Source organism: Convolutriloba macropyga, chromosome 7 (assembly GCF_964194025.1).
Source record: "Convolutriloba macropyga chromosome 7, txConMacr16.3, whole genome shotgun sequence".
Taxonomy (NCBI): domain Eukaryota; kingdom Metazoa; phylum Xenacoelomorpha; order Acoela; family Convolutidae; genus Convolutriloba; species Convolutriloba macropyga.
Genome location: NC_134474.1, coordinates 41,936,874 through 41,954,575, shown reverse-complemented (window position 1 = coordinate 41,954,575; position 17,702 = coordinate 41,936,874). Strand labels below are relative to the sequence as shown.

The 17,702-nt window shown below is 37.9% G+C and overlaps 1 protein-coding gene across 1 annotated transcript in view; it reads right to left on the bottom strand.

Moving 5' to 3' along the window:
• Positions 1–17,702, bottom strand: part of LOC142342293 (uncharacterized) — a 47,729-nt gene that overhangs the window by 16,744 nt on the left and 13,283 nt on the right. Inside the window, exon 2 of the mRNA XM_075393579.1 lies at positions 14,661–15,652. Within this exon, the coding sequence (XP_075249694.1) occupies positions 14,661–15,652 (992 nt within the window). The remainder of the gene's footprint in view (positions 1–14,660; positions 15,653–17,702) is intronic.

Here is a 17,702-nt window from a genome sequence, read left to right as displayed (position 1 = left end):
TCAATTGAAAGCTGAATTGTCCAAGTAGGTTTTTTTGATCTGCTTCGTACTGATCCTACTTGTCTTGGGAAGATGAGTCTCGATAAGCACTCCAAAACTTACTATAATCAATTTTATGGTCGTGTTGTTCGAGACTGGATCTACAAGCAACGTCATTTGTAAAATTGTCCTTCATCTCTTGATCTTCGTGATTTGGTTATTCCGCAGTATGGGATTGGACGGATGCTAATTGTTAATCGTCGTTCTTCCCAGAAGCCTTCTCATCCCTAAAAATAGCTGAGCGAAATCTTTAGGTGTATTCAGATGTCTTCTATTGCTCATCCAGATATTCAAACCATTTTGACTGCTCGTTGGTGAACAAGTTGACAACGTTTCTTGAACTGTCTTTCGCATACTATCTGTAACTACTGATTACAACTTTTCTTCGAAACCGGTTGTTTTCAATCAGTTCGTCTTTCAGCTGATGTAATTTGTTGATTATTGGTCTCAAATTAGCTCCTCGAGCCTTCGGCTCAACGAGTTTGTTGATATCGTTAAATTAGCCCCTCGAGCCTTCTGCTCAACGAGTTTGGTGATATCGTTGTTTCCGGATTTGAGATTTTCCCACATCCTGTTCCGCTTGTCTTTTTACTTGCAGTATTTCTGCAGATCCTTCCGATTCAATAATTTGCTTTCGTAGCTCAAAATTGTCACAAGCGCCAAGTGTTCTTTCTTCCAATTTCAAGGTTCTCTTTGAAACTGTTTTTTACGATGTTTTAAGTTTCGTTTTCTCTCAGTGTGATATTTGTCTTTCAAGAGATCGGTCTGTTGGCCGTTTTTTCAAAAAAGGCTGAGTAGATGTCACTGTTTTGCAAATAAAACTTACACAGCTCTGCGCATTTCTTTTCAGCAAATCATTTTTTTTACCTCTGTGACTGAAGAATTGAAAAGTCAATTGAAAGCTGATTTGTCAAAGTAGGTCTTTTTGATCTGCTTCGTACTGATCCCACTTGTCTTGGGAAGATGAGTCTCGAGAAGCGATCCAAATATTTTTATAATCAATTTTGTGGTCTTGTTGTTCGTGACTGGATCTACCAGAAACGTCATTTGTAAAATTGACCTTCATCTCTTGATCTTCGTGATTTGGTTTTTGCGCAGTATGGGATTCCGCAGCGTAGCTAAAAATTAACACAAGCTCCAAGTGTTCTTTCTTCCGTTTTTGAGGTTCGCTTTGAAACGGTTTTTTACGATGTTGTAAGTTTCGTTGTCTCTCATTATGATATTTGTCTTTCAAGAGGTTGAATTGTTGGCCGGTTTTCTCGATGAAGGCTGAGTAGATGTCACTGTTTTGCAAATAAAACTTACACAGCTCTGCGCATCTTTTTTCAGAAAGTCATTTTGTACCTCTGTGACTAAAAAATTGAAAAGTCAATTAAAAACTGACTTGACTAAGTAGGTCCTTTTGATCTGCTTCGTAGTGATTCTACTTGTCTTGGGAAGATGAGTCTCGAAAGGCAATTCAAATCTTTTTGTAATCAATTTTCTTGAAATTAGCTCCTATGTTGATGCCATTTCAGTTTCCTGGGTGACGGCATCAAAATGTAAGTGCAGGGGTTCCTCGTCAAAACAAGGAATAATCCCTGCCCTGGCGTCCATTTGAAAGATAAAAACCTTCTGGCGAAAGTTATCGTCTTGATCTCTACTTGGTACCCTTTGAAGAGTAAATCAAGCATGATCAGCTAGTCAATACTACAAAACGATTTTGGGAACAATCAATTGTTCAACTGATAACTGAACGAATTAAATATGTTGTTCTGTTCAAGTCTGAATGTATCTTGACTTTTTCAATTGATGTCATTCATAAAGGAATATCAACGGATTTTGCATAATTTTTCGATGCAAATTTTTTTTGAAAATTTTGTAAAATCAAAGGTCTAAATTTTTCCATATGTATTTAATGGCACACGCAAGTCTACAGAAAAAAAATGTATAAATATCTGAATACGGATTTACCATAACATTAGCAATGTGTTTATGTAAACATTGAAACAAAGTAAACAAAAGCTCAATCAGAACATCCAAGCATTCAATTTTGCATTAACAGCAATCTAATAGCAATGTGATTTTGTATCAAAAGTTATAGTAAGATTATTATAAAGATTTTGAATGATCTCAATTTTGAACTGGGGTGAACTTTATCTCCAAGCATAATACATGAGGAAGTTTAGATTTTCCTTCTTTTATGGTTTTTAGGTACATCCCGATGATGAAAATTTATGTGGGTTCTCTGAGGTTACATCACCATGACTCTTAAAGTTAGGGCTCAATTGGTAAAATAGTCATAAAGTCATGAAAAACATTCTATACGCAATCTTAATAAATAGAAATTTTTAATAAAGTTCTTTAAAACAACAAAAAATTATTATTGGCCAATAATTTATATAGAATTACAGCACATTATGAATATTATTTGCCTAGCGGTCCCAAATTGAATTTTATAGGCAATCTTAATACATTGGGAAAAATAAAAATAGCAGCAATTCACGGCAAAGACTATTTAAGTTACCAAACGTTGCAGAGATGTTATTTGGGTGATTATCCGTCCGTTAGAATTTTTAAACAGTCATCTGAAGAGTTTGATCAAGTTTTACTAGTTTTTCTATTTGGCGCCAATAGTGTTGCTGCATGATGTTGGTGACATGGTCGCACATCTGGTCGTTGAACTTTCGGTTCTTTTTGAGGTTAAGTATGATGCACTGGCAGTTGGAATTTTACAATGTTTTTTTTTCTAGCGTTCAATTTGGTTTTGGCTCGTTAGAACAGAGTGGGGTAAACTTTTGCTTTAAGACACTTCCATAAAATGAAACTTGCTGCAACTGTTTTTGCTTCCAGAAGTTTACCTGGCAAGTATGCGCTCTTTCTTTCTTCCCTCCTTGACACAATTATAGCTCTTCAGGTTTGTTTTTCACTCAGTTTTGAAGCGTTACTATTTATTGTCAGTGATCTTTGCGTTAATTCTCCTGTTGACACTTTCAAGTTGGGACTCAAAACCTAAAGCGTCTTGTTTGATGTCTGCTCCCTCTTTTCAACAAGTTTTTTTGGCGAAATTGGCGAAATTTAACTGTTCCTATTTTTAAAATTTGCAGTGATGCGCACACAACATAGCTGCTGATCACCACCTAAAGATTGTCAATTATATTCTCAAGTAGCAAAATTTTGATTATCTAAATCCAGCTAAGATTTGAATAAGGGAAAAACTATCCAACTTGAATCAGCTTCCAATGTTACCAGATATTTTCTAGCTCCTTCGCATGACTGGATTTCGCGTGCGCAACTGTTCCTTAAAAATATCATCTGACAACGTTTTCTCGGACTGATCCTGTTAAATTGGCAATCTTTGCCGTTACCCGCAAGTTTCACAAGGAGTTATTCGAAACGAGCTCATGTTCCTACCAATGCCTCTGTTCCATTTTTCCTGGAGTTTGTCGCATCTGCTCGAGGGAGAGCAATTTATCTCAGTTTCAGTTTGGATGCGTTGCAAGGAGTCACGATTTGAAACTGTTCTCTATGTGGATGGGTGATGCATATTGCTGTTTTTTTTTGAAATTCATATTGGGTTTATTACAATTCATTCTGTCATTTCATATTGGGTTCATTACAATTCATTCTGTCATTTCATATTGGGTTCATTGCAAGTTGAAACAGTCTCTTCGTTCTGTGTTCCGTTTTATGCATGTTTTTTGAAAACCACTGATGATTGAGAGGTATAATAGATTGCTGTATGTGTCCACTCCATTGAACACTAACTCTTCAAAAATTTGCATGACGTATCTGCTCATCAGGTGTGAACATTAATACGAAGTCATGTATGCAGTAGCCTATCTTGTGATTATTATAATGAAGTTATCTAGGGAATATCGTCGTCTGCTGCGAACAGTTATCGAATAAATTAGTGGTCGGCTGCATGGTGGACCATTTCCAATGCAGCTTGACTTTTGGGTAGTTCTGTTTCACTGACGGCAGTTTCCTCGACATAATAATCAGTTGACGCACTTCTGGTGAGAAAAATTTTCTAGTTTTTCTAGAAAATATTTTTAATAAAAACTTATACCACTTTGCGTTTTCATTTTGTTTCTCATCAATAAAACTGAAACTGAGCTCTTGCTAGCCAGGAGGAGAAAAAGAATTGTCTATTCTGCTTCTTCTCCTTCTGTTAGTCCAGTCATTTTAAGTGTGCTTTTTTTCATTTTTTTGTGATTTTGAAGAAAACCCCTTAACTGCATTAGGAACGTTTCAAAAATGTGTTGGCACTTCTGCTGTGATTCTTGTATATCAATGCTGCTTTCAACTTTTATCTAATTTTTAGATTGCCTTGAAATAACTATAGGTACCTTAGGAACAGGGAAGGCAGGCATTAGGTGACATATTGGAATAAGCCTAATCGACTCTAAATGAAATGATGTTACAACAGAAACTGGTTTCTGTCGCAGAAGTAGTTTTTTTCTTTGTATTATAGAGCAGTTTACCAAATCATTAGGTTTGAAATGACTGATAAATACGAGTCAAAAATTGTTATTTTCTTTTTTACCCCACCCCCGGGCTGAGGGATCATGTTGTGGCTGAGTTTCTAACTCAGTTACCAAATTAAATAGCTAATCAAGGCCATTTCAAGCATTAAAGCTAGAATAGCATGAAGAGCTAAATTTAATGCATAATTCTATCGAAGCCATACGGATCTGTTCGCTTTGTTCAACATTTATATTTAGCAACTATTATTTGTACACAATCGTCATACATGAAGTGAAACTCAAACTCGAACTGCCTCAACCACCAGCAAAACAATACTACGACTTAACAGTATTGCATCAGATTCTTTGCGATTGGATTGCGAATCAACCTGTTATCGATACAGAATATTCGACAAAACTTCTATATGGTTAACAAACTTCCCATGACATCAAATATACACTGAAAAAGTGATATTATAGAAAATTGCGTTATTTGTTATCGTGTCTTGTTTCTGTAGATTTTATTAGTGATTGTACAGTTTTAACTTTACTTTGACTTGTGGTAAGAGAATTAACTTGATATTCTCAAAACCTTCTTTCTGAGGAACGAAGTTCCTAAGTAAGAGAAGCTTTGTGCAAAGCATACAGTCAGTTTCTCTTACTGGCTTTAACGAAGTCTAGTATAGTTCAAAAATTGCGATATCGAGCAATTGAGTGCGTTGAGTAGCACAAAATGCAAATTTGGTTACACTTGTTAACTTTGACAATCGCGCAGAGGTCTCCGAAAATAAGGATACATTGATTATAGAAACAAATTATCGCAGTCAATTCCTATGACAGTTTTCTAGAACTGTATATCTGGGTTTTTTGCTATTTCGATATATAAGTTGAGTTATTAACAAAAACTCGACAAAAATTTGATTGTTTCAATTTGAATTACTTGGTTATTCCGAGAGAAACAAGTTTGTTATACAGCAAAGCTAAGCAATTAGTTAGCAGAAATAATTGAGCCGCAAATAATGCAATTGTAATCTACAGTATAGCGAATAATACAGTTCACGAAAGTTAACTGCAAAAACCCAATATCCGGACAGATTTGAAACCGCTGAAACGAACTGGGCGTTGTAAAGTTTTCCTTGATTTTGATAGGAGAGCAGCCGTTACTTTTGGTCAGCCGACCAGGACAGTTGAAGGCAAACTGCTGACCAATCTGATGAAGAGACTGCCGAATGCATCCCCCAAAGAAAATCAAACGAATCAACAGCGCAATGCCAGTGAGGCAGAGCGAAAGGTGCGAGTGCAATTCACAAAACACGATGAAGAGTTGACCTCGCTCCAAAGGAAGCAAAGCAAACAACAACCAGGCAATCCAAGCACAACCTGCAGAGAACAGCTTCAATCCACAGCTCAAAGGTACGACAAGAATTTCCGAGATTTAGTGGAAGAAGTTAACATTAAAACGGGGATTGGCTACAAAATAATTGAAGATTCAGATCGTCCAAACAAACTGAAGGTCCTCTACCAACATACTGTTCACCTTCTAGAGGAAGAAATACCCAAGCAACTGCAGCCTCAAAACAAGCATGTGCCCTATCATTCTCATTTCGTTGAAGAACATCTGAAAGAAGAAAGAAATTGCAAAGCAAGTTTGGACTATCATTGGGTTGCATATATAAGCAAAGGCACGCAACCAGCAATGAATGCAGAGCAAAGAAATGCAACCCAAGCAGTGAACAACAACGAAAGTAACAAGAACTACCCAACGGACAACCCAGTTCCTCAAGCAATGCAAAATGGAGCAACAGCAAGTGGGCCAGAGACGGAGAATGCTTCGGAAATATCTTCAGCAAAGCAACGGCTTGAGGATAGGATGACGAAATTCGACATCGAATACGAAACCAAGATGAGACTAGAACAGGCAAGGTTCGAGCGGAGGAGGTTAGAGCTGGAAATGCAAATGAAGGAACTGGAAACCAACTACTGGAGGAAGAGCGTAAGCTAGAGCGCAAAGTGAATAGAACAGCCTTAGAGAACGATGATGTTCGTTCCCAATCAACTGGTGCTCGAGACAAATCACCCTTCAACAGGATCCCAAAGAAGAAAGATGTCTCAGACTGGGCCAGCAGGATCGACAACCTTCTAAAACCAGAACGATCAACAACTCGCTTCGAAGCAACCCCTGAAGTGAACAGGTATAGTCTCTTCTCACGTTATCTCAGTTCACGAGACCGATCCTCAAGTGTTGAAGACCGAGACGTTTTTCCTAGAGCTGGTCTACGATACAACACTGGCTATTCAGGTAGCAGTAATCTACCAAAGCTGAGGTTGAGCGACTTCGACCGAAACCCTTTCGAATGGCCAGAGTGGTCTAATATGTTCATTGCTACAGTGGATAAACGACTAATAACAGACTCAGAGAAGATGAGCCATCTAAAGACTCTACTGACATGCAAAGCAAGGTCAGCAATCTCTGGAATGGGCTATTCTGGACAGTTCTATGGTGCTGCATAGAGCATTATGGAGAGGAAATTTGGAAGGCCTTATGTGATCATTGATGCACAGCTGGAGAGTCTTCGCAAAGCAAGTCATGTGAAACCTGACGACTCAACAAGTCTGATCAGTTTCTCAGTTACGGTTTCGAACTTTATGAATGTGCTCGAAGAGTACAAGCAGATTGGTGATCTGCAATCAAACTCGACACTGTATATGGCAGTAGATAAACTACCCCAAGTTCTCAAAGAGAAGTGGTGGTTCTATGTTGATGATGAAGATGAAGATTGGCCTGATCTGATTATGTTTGAAAAACGGCTATCTAGAATAGCATTAGTGCACGAAGGGTTTTCAGCTTTCAAGGGAGAGCGAAGAGAAGAAGACCAAAGAAGCACAAATAGAGACAAACGTTTCTCGAAAACATCGAACTTCAGTGCATGTTCGAACGTGAAAGAAACGAAGCAAACGCAAAGTGATCACTGTCCGCTAGCTGATGGCACTCATAAAATATGGAACTGCCAACTATTCAGGAACATGGGTGTGAATGATCGGTACGCAGCAGTGAGGAAGCAACGCTTATGTTACGGACGTCTAGGCAAAGGACATGCACTCGGAGAGTGTAAAGTCAATGCGTGCGGTATCAATGGATGCATCAAGAAGCACAACCGATTGCTACACTCGGAAAATCAAATGGACGAGGGCAATTACGCCGTCAACGTAAGCGCAGCACAATCAACCAGAGTAATGAAGTTACAAGCTTTCTTCAGATAGTTCCTGTCTCAATACAGAGCGGTAGCAAAAGGCTGAACACTTATGCTTTCTTCGAAAGTGGATCAACGGTTTCAATCATCGATCAAAGTGTGCCAGAGAAGATAAGAGCCCAGGGCACCGATGTGACGCTCCACATAGCTGGCATACACGGAACAAAGGATCTGAAGACAGAAAAGGTTCCTCTCAAATTAAAGGGAGTACACTCAAAGGTGCATTCAATCGAAGCGTTTGCACACCCATCAATATCCTTGGGAAACACAAACTACAACTACAATAAGCTGAAGCAAAGCTTCAATCACTTTAGTGTTCTACCCAACAAAAGCTTCAGTTTGATGGAAGTTGGCATCATCCTTGGTCAAGATGCTTATGAGCTACAACGCCCATTGAACTATAAGACAGGAACACGAAGTGAACCTTTCACTGTTCTAACAGAGCTAGGATGGGTAATCAGTGGACCCATGATGGGCAAAAGAAGACAAAATGTTTGTCATTCAGCCTTAACTGAAGATGTGAAAGTGGCTGAGAATATATTCCAAAATGTATGCCTCCAAAATCAACGTCCTCAGGCAGTCAAAGAAGGAACTGCAGGCACAGAAGGTGCTAGAGAGTACGACAAAGTTCACAGGCGAGCGGTACGAAGTGGGAATGCTGTGGAGTGAACCAGAGCCAAATCTACCAAACAACTACAGCTCAGCCTTGGGTCAGCTTTACTCACTGGAGCGAAGATTTCAAAGGGACCAAAATCTGAAGAATTTGTATCAACAATCAATAGATACAGATGTAGAAAAAGAATTCGTGAAGATATTGAATGAGTCCGAAGTGAAAGGCACCTTCGGGAAAGAATGGTATTTGCCACACCATCCAGTGCTAAACCCGAACAAGTCTGGCAAAGCAAGACGTGTTTGCAATGCCGCATCAAAGTACAAAGAAGTATGCCTAAACGACAAGCTAGTAGCAGGATCTGATCTGCTACAAGGCTTGATTGGAACATTTTTCAGATTATGTGAAGGACCAATAGCCCTAAGAGCTGACATCGAGTCGATGTTTCTACAAGTGCAAGTTCCCGAACAGGATAGAAGTTGCTTGAGGTTCTTATGGCGTCCAAGAACGAAAGAACCTGTTCAGATATTCGAATATCAACGTCATGTAATTGGAGCTAAAAGTTCTCCAACTTGTGCAACCTATGCTCTTAAGCGAGTGGGACTGGACAATGAAGACGAGTATCCAATAGCAACAAAGACCATACAAAACAACTTCTACATCGACGATTTCATCAAATCAGTAGAAACCCCGGAAGAATTAATTGAAGTCTTCAATCAACTACAACCTCTTCTCTAACGACATGGATTTGAACTGAAGAAGTGGACAAGAAACAACGATGCAGTTACCAAAGCAATCCCAGAAGACTTGAAGTCAATCAGCAACACGAAGCAAGTCGAAGTGTAACCCAATACAGAGGGATCCTCAGTGCTAGGACTACAATGGACCATTATTGATGACAGTCTCAGACCTATAACCCAGAGGAAGATTTTATCATTGGTATCTTCAGTATTCGACCTGATCGGATTGTTTGCTCCGTTCAGTGTTCACATGAGACGACTTCTGAAAGGCATCTGGACTAAGAAGGGGCAACATTGGGTCAAAGGAGTGGAACCTAGTGACGAAGCAGAATTCCTGAGATGGAAAGAAGAACTTCTAATAGTGGCTGAAACGAGCATCGACAGAAGATACTTCAACAGAGAAAGGGATAAAGCCGAACTTCATGTGTTTGCTGACGCATCTGAAGACACGATGTGTGCAGTGGCCTATCTACGTTCACAACCAAAAGAATACCCAGCTGGCATGGCATATGTCATTGGAAAATGCAGAGTGGCACCGATGAGGCATCTTTCAATACCGCAATTGGAATTGCAAGCGGCAGTCATGGCAGCCAAGTTGAAAGAACAGGTAGTCAAGGAACATGAAATGAAGATAAATAGTTGCAGTTTTTGGTCAGACTTAACTACAGTACTGCAGTGGATACACAGTTCCCATCGTAAACAACAAGTGTTTTTGGCCAATCGGGTGCCTGAGATACTAGATACAACTGATGTTTCACAGTGGAAACATGTCAGCGGTATCAACAACCCAGCAGACATTAGAACCAGAGCAATCAGAATTGAGAAACTCAAGAAAAGTAAGTGGCTCACTGGGCCGGCCTGGTCGAAACGACCAGAAATCGAGTAGCCAGAGCACGTTAACTTAATTTTTGCGTCAGATAAAGAGAATATACCCTCATCAGCCCTCATGATACAGGCTGAAGAGAAGAAAGTTGTTATTCAATGGGAACAATTCAGTAACTTCAACAGACTACAAGATACAGTGGTATACGTACAGCGAGCATTCAACAAACACAAAACACCAACACTTGTAGTCAGCATTGAAGTTACTACAGCAAGAAGTTTGGTGAAGAGATGAAATCTCTGAAAACTGATAAGGAAATTCCAAAAGGCTGCAAAATTCTACAATTCTCCCCCTTCCTAGATAAAGAAGGACTCATTCGAGCCATAGTCAGAATAGGCAAAAGTCAATTGGACTTCAATGCAAAGCATCCACATTTGTTACATTGGAAACGCCTTATGATCAATCAGGAATAGGTGTGTTACCTGCAGAAATGGCAGAGCACAAACGATAGCACGAGTAATGGCAGGTCTACCCGAAAAGCGGTTAGATGCTTCAACAGCCTTTGCAAATGTGGGAGTTGACTACTTTGGCCCTTTCATTGTGAAGATTGAGTGGAGGAACGAGAAGCGATGGTGTTGTCTTTTCACATGTCTAACTATGAGAGCTGTGCATATAGAAGTGGTACACAAGTTGGACAACGACAGTTGTCTCAATGCAATAATGAGGTTTATTGCGCGAAGAGGCAAACCGAGTACAATCATCAGCGTCAACGCGACAAACTTTGTTGAAGCTGAAAGAGAGTTTGCACAGTACGATGCGGCATGGAATAAAGAAGGGATCGAAGAACATCTAATTTAACGAAGAATCAGATAGAAGTTCAACCAACCCGCAGCACCTCACTTTGGAGAAGTATGGGAACGGTTGGTGAGAAGCTGCAAGAAAGCAATGTATGCAGTATTAGGGAACAGATCAGTCACCCAGGACGTTCTTTCAACAACGATGTGTATTGTTGAATAGACATTGAACGCAAGACCGTTGAATGCAGTCAGTTCAAATGTTAATGACTTAGAAGCCTTGAAAGAACGTCCTGGGTGACTGATCTGTTCCCCAACACTGCATACATTGCTTTCTTGCAGCTTCTCACCAACCGTTACCATACTTCTCCAAAGTGAGGTGCTGTGGGTTGGTTGAACTTCTATCTGATTCATCGTTGAATTAGATGTTCTTAGAAGCATTGACTTAGAAGCATTGACTTAGAAGAACATCTAATTCAACGAGAACCAGATAGAAGCTCAACCAACCCGCAGCACCTCACTTTGGAGAAGCATGGGAACGGTTGGTGAGAAGCTGCAAGAAAGCAATGTATGCAGTATTGGGGAACAGATCAGTCACCCAGGACGTTCTTTCAACAACGATGTGTTTTGTTGAGCAGACATTGAACGCAAGACCGTTGACTGCGGTCAGTTCAAATGTTAATGACTTAGAAGCATTGACTCCCAATCACTTCCTGATTGGCAACACGAACGTTTTCTAACCCTATCTACCATGCGCAGAAGAGTATATTGATCATCGAAATCTCTTCGACAAACTCAGGCCTATGCAAATCTCATATGGGACAGATTTGGTAAAGAATATCTGCCAACTCTGAATAATCGGCAAAAAGGGCAATCTATGGCAAACGAAACCCTTAAACGAAACCCATCGATGGGTCTGACGGTGTAATTTGATCAGCAAAAGATCGAACGAACGACGGAGTGTACAAGAGACCATTTGTGAATCTTGCCCCAGTACTACCTGCAAAAGATGTTTTCGCGATGGAAAACAGGGCCGGCGATGTTGTGGCTGAGCCTTCTAACTCAATTACCAAACTGAATAGCGCTTCAAGGCCATTTCAACCAACAAAGCTAGAATAGCATGAAGAGCGAATTTTAATGCTACATTCTATCGAAGCCATACGGATTTGTTCGCTTTGTTCAACATTTATATTTAGCAACTATTATTTGTACACAATCGTCTTACATGAAGTGAAACTCAAATTCGAACTACCTCAACCACCAGCAAAACAATATTACGACATAACAGTACTTAACAGTATTGCATCAGATTCTTTGCGATTGGATTGCGAATCAACCTGTTATTGATACAGAATATTCGGCAAAACTGCTGCATGGTTAACAAACTTCCCATTACATCAAATTTACACTGAAAAAGTGACGTTATGGAAAATGTTCACATTCTGTTGACATTATTATCTTCAAACAATCAACTGTTGAATTTGACATGTAAATCCACGTGACGAGCAGCGTAAAAGGAGCTTGAAAAATTACCAAAAGTCAGTTAAAACTCGTTAATTTTGTCTTAAAAATCTGACACAGTGCGTATTGAAGCACACTTTTTTGAGCGGTAAATTATTTGTTATCATGTCTTGTTTCTGTAGATTATATTAGTGACTGTACAGTTTTAACTTTACTTTGACTTGTGATAAGAGAATTAACTTGATATTCTCAAAACTTTCTTTCTGAGGAACAAAGTTCCTAAGTAAGAGAAACTTTGTGCAAAGCATACAGTCAGTTTTTCTTACTGGCTTTAACAAAAACTAGTATAGTTCAAAAATTGCGCTATCGAGCAATTGAGTGCGTTGAGTAGCACAAAATGCAAATTTGGTTACACTTGTTAACTTTGACAATCGCGCAGAGGTCTCCGAAAATAAGGATACATTGATTATAGAAACAAATTATCGCAGTCAATTCCTATGACAGTTTTCTAGAACTGTATATCTGGGTTTTTTGCTATTTCGATATATAAGTTGAGTTATTAACAAAAACTCGACAAAAATTTGATTGTTTCAATTTGAATTACTTGGTTATTCCGAGAGAAACAAGTTTGTTATACAGCAAAGCTAAGCAATTAGTTAGCAGAAATAATTGAGCCGCAAATAATGCAATTGTAATCTACAGTATAGCGAATAATACAGTTCACGAAAGTTAACTGCAAAAACCCAATATCCGGACAGATTTGAAACCGCTGAAACGAACTGGGCGTTGTAAAGTTTTCCTTGATTTTGATAGGAGAGCAGCCGTTACTTTTGGTCAGCCGACCAGGACAGTTGAAGGCAAACTGCCGACCAATCTGATGAAGAGACTGCCGAAGGCAACCCCCCAAAGAAAATCAAACGAAACAACAGCGCAATGCCAGTGAGGCTGGGATTTTGCTATTTCGATTTATAAGTTTAGTTATTAACAAAAACTCGACAAATATTTGATTATTTCAATTTGATTTTTTTTTGTTATTCCGAGAGAAACAAGTTTGTTATAAAGCAAAACTGAGCAATTAGTTAGCAGAACTAATCGAACAACAAATAATGCAACGGTAATATACATTATAGCGGATAATACAGTTCACAAAAGTTAACTGCAAAAACACAATATCCGGACAGATTTGAAACCGCTGAAACGAACTGGGTGGTGTAAATTTTTCCTTGACTTTGATAGGAGAGCAGCCGTTACAGATCATATAACGCACACTCCCCTCAACTACCGTAATTATATACAAATGAAAAGACTTTTGTTGATATTACACTCGCGGAATTCAGTTACATTTAATTGCAAAATTCAGGCTACATCTATCGTTGATGAATTCGACAAATATATTTTGTAATTTTCCGGAATTCCGTTGCGGTCAAAAACGGAATCAGGTTACCAAATCCGGTAACTGAGTTTGCAATGTGCGTAACTAATTTAGCCATTGTGTGCAATTATACATGTGTAAGTAATTTCCAGAATAAGTAACCCAGAAGAAGTATTTTTTCGCGCATCGCTAAACGGGTTATTGAAGCTGCATAAAAATTTTAAGAAGTGTATAACTTTATTCAAAATTCAAGCTGAGATTTTTTGGCAAAAAATTTTATTTCAAAATCATTTCCATAAATCATTTCTAAGCTTTGGAATTTTATTATGTAGACAGTTTGTTTCAAATTAATTTTGCTTGCTCCAACACGAATTCAGCTAACAAATGCGTAATTCAGACTACGAGTTTTGTAGCAGTGGTTCCGCTATTCTAGAACTTTAGCCGTGGTTCCGCTAATTTAGTTACCAATTTCCCTTCAAAAACTTGTTTTTCAATTTGACCCAATTGCTCAACGTTCTTTCAAATCAAATCCCGTGTATTAAAATAGCAAAACGAAGTTATACCCTCGGTCGAATGACAAGTCACATAATTCAGGTCCACCGCAGGTCCACCGCAAATTTCATAAATTTCGCTGTTCGATGACCTTTCGAAAATTGATATAGTTCGAACTTTATCGATTTTTGAAAAGTCATCGAAGAGCGAAAAACGATCAGCTTGCAATTGAAAGACCATTTCTCGTGGTAATAATTAGAACTTCCATTAAGACTTGAAATAAGATTGCATAACCCTAAACCAGATATGCGACAAAACAAATTGACCTGAACTTTAGACAAAGCTATTTATTAATGTTCTGTTATTAACCTGCCGAAACACCAGCTTAACTTTCTAAGATTTGGTGAATTATGCGTTAATTTTTGTTCTCCGCACTCTTCCCAATTCTTACAGAAATTCAGATTTTTGGGTTTTAGCGGTAACTTTTTTCACCGCATTCAACGTTTTTCAAAACGCAGTTGTTACGACACTCAGTCTTATACGATTTGGTTTAAGATACTTCACTGCAAATAACTCTTACATTATCAATAGTTTTTGGCATTGAAACCTCTCAGCTTGTTTTTTAATTACCTGTTTTCGAAGGTTTGCCACTCTCTGGTGATTTTTTCTTCCTTTTTCTAGAGCCCTTTGCCAACAGAGTAGACATGATCTTTGTAGTATCCATTTTGGTACTAATTTTGCTTCCAAGTAATAGAAGAATCCTCAGAGTAACATCTGGGGGAAATTTATCAAGTCGTTCCTCTAACATACCCAAATCGCCAAATTGCAAATAGTTACGTAATTTTAAAACACCTGACGTTGGTAATTCGTTCATTTTTTCAGACAAATTGTCTGTTATGTTTCTAACAATTTGTTCATAAACTTTTGTTGCCGATAGTTTGTCAGGCTTCAGGAGATGCGGCAGTTCCAAGTCAGCTCTGATGTAAACCTCTACTTCAAATTGAGCCCTTGTTATAGCGAGGTGAATTGCCATATAGTTTAGGGGCACAATTTCGTCCAAATCGATTATGACCAAAACTGAGTTGTACTCGCAACCCGTGAACTTCAGCGACCTCAGTTCCATTTCATTTGAAGTTTGCAGGCAGAAATTCGTTTTCTGAAAATCTTCACGTTTCTGGAGGACACTTTGCCAGCTGTTTTCTGGATCTTGCCGATTTGTGAAAACTATAAACAGCCGATCTTTTGCAAATTTGATGTCAGTTTTGGTTAACAAATTGTCGTTCAAACTTTCATACCGTTTGATGATGAGTTCATTTTGCGTGGATGTGAAGCAACCCGGAATCATAGAAGCAGGCTCATAACTCAAAACTTTGTGGTCCAGAAAACTGTTGGAAAACTCCGATATGAAATGAGAGCTGCGATAAAGAACGTGCAGCTTTTCGATTTTGAATAACTTGTTGCTGTTGTACGGGAACATGCTTAAAATTTCCCTTTGGCCAGTTTCGATGCACGCCATCCAGCAGTACTTGGCCTGGCTTGTTATTTCTGTTGATTGGAAGGCGAAGTATTGATCTCCATAAATTTCATCAACCATCACCGCAATTCGGGAAGGGTCTCCATCACTGTAAAACAGTTATGATTAAACTTCTACTAAATCTAAGGAGAAAATTCTTTTTTCCGCGACAAACTTTTTTGTTCCGACCCCCTTGAGGGGGGAGGAACTATATACTCAACTGGGTTTTTTTTTGTTCCGTGAATTTTCGCCGCTCGATATATTCATCATAGAGAGTTGAGACTGGTATCATTAGAAAGCTCGTCCAGCGTAGAATATGGAATTAAAAAGATTTTTTTAATTTTCGTTTTCTACAGGGAGTTATCGAGGCTTAAAATTCTGAGAAAAGAAGAGTGAATTCACGTTGTTTTTATTCACATTTTCCGGAATTTTTGCCTAAATTTTCGTCAATTTTGCTAAAATTTGTTATAATTTTTAAGAATAGTGTCGTTGATTTTATTTTTGAAGACGAACAAGCTTTTTTGATTGTTTTGATTTAATTTTTTGGTCAAAAAATCTGGATAAACATTTCAAAATTTAGCCTTTTTCATCAACAACAGCACGAAATAAGCTACTTTAGTCCACTTTGATTAAATTTGCCTACAGTACACCCCCAAACAACACTCATACAATCTTTGTAGACTCAGAGGGGGGCTATTTCTACTTCAGAGTCCGCAGAGAGTGCCTTGTAGTTAAAACTTTGCCGTTTTTTGCTAACTTTACTCGTTGATTATCAAAAATGCAAAATTTATTTTGAGTTTCAACTCAGAAATTATCTATATCTACAACATTCGAAAAATCAATTGTTCTTAACTGACAATAAGTATTAACAGGGGTAGTTTTGGGCCATTCTTGGACTGTTACAATCCAAAAAAAATCGGGTTGTAATCAGTCGGTCTTTTTTTTTAAAAAAAAAAGATTTTTTTTTAATAATAAAGAACAGAACATATCAAATCAAAGCTCAGGAGTGATAGGTCCAACCAATTCGCTTGCTAAACAGCTCCAGGCTAATGCATTTAGTTTTTTAATTGAAAGTTTATGGTCGTTTCTTTTTTAAAAAGAATTGACTTTTCAATAAATATTGGCTTAATTAACTTTTCATCTATTTTTTCTTAATTTGTTCAACTTCCAGCTTAGTGTCAGCAAAAGAAATCTGCTTCTTCTTTCTACTGAGTTAACATATATTCTCGGTTGCAGTTTTAAGCCTGAAATTATTGTTTTCTGGCTTTGATACTACAAGATTTTAGATTTTTGTTTGTTTTGATATTTGCCAGTTTTTCACGTTTTCTAATTTTGTCACATTATCGCATTATTGACAGTTCTCATGTCACCTTATTAGCATTCAAATTAAAGCACAATTGAACATATTAAAATCCTGAAAGATATAAATCATCGTTTTAATGGCCTCGACGCCTCTTTCTTGAAGAAATCAATTGAATTTTTTAATTTTGTCTTAACTGTCATTTATACTTTGTCGTTTCGGTCGTATGAAATTTCCTGTATAGTGATAGCTTTCATTGGCTTTTCATCGAAGAATAGAAAAACCGATATTCTGATATTAGCAGATAGCTGATGGCTTTTATGACTTTCAAACCCATCGTTTTCCAAAATTTAAAAAAAAAACTTTTTTAACTTCGCAATTTTGTTCTTTTTATGTTTCTTTTTGTTACCTAATCTCGTTAGTTGATTACAGGTCAAATATGACATTATGGGTGTCAAGGGAATAAAAGGGATTGGTGTCCCAAAATCTTTGTTTTAAAGATTTTGTTATGACCTTACTGGCTTCGAGAACGCTTTTTCACAAAAAAATTAAATTAATTTGATTTTTGTCATATTTGACGTTCTTTTTGTAGATGCAAGAAATATTCTGGATAATTACAGGTCTCGAGGGTTTCCTTTTCATGAAAAAACGACGATATTTAAATAGCTCTTTTTGTAATTAATGCCTTTCATGACATTGAATGTAATTTTGTTTCAAAAAAAAAATTAAAAGTATTACATACTTTAGCACTTCGCTTTTTTGTCTACTTGTTACCTAGTCTTACTAATGAATGGCCACGTACTACATTATAGCTGTTTGAAGAAGGCGCAATTAAATATATTTTGAGTGCCAAAATTTG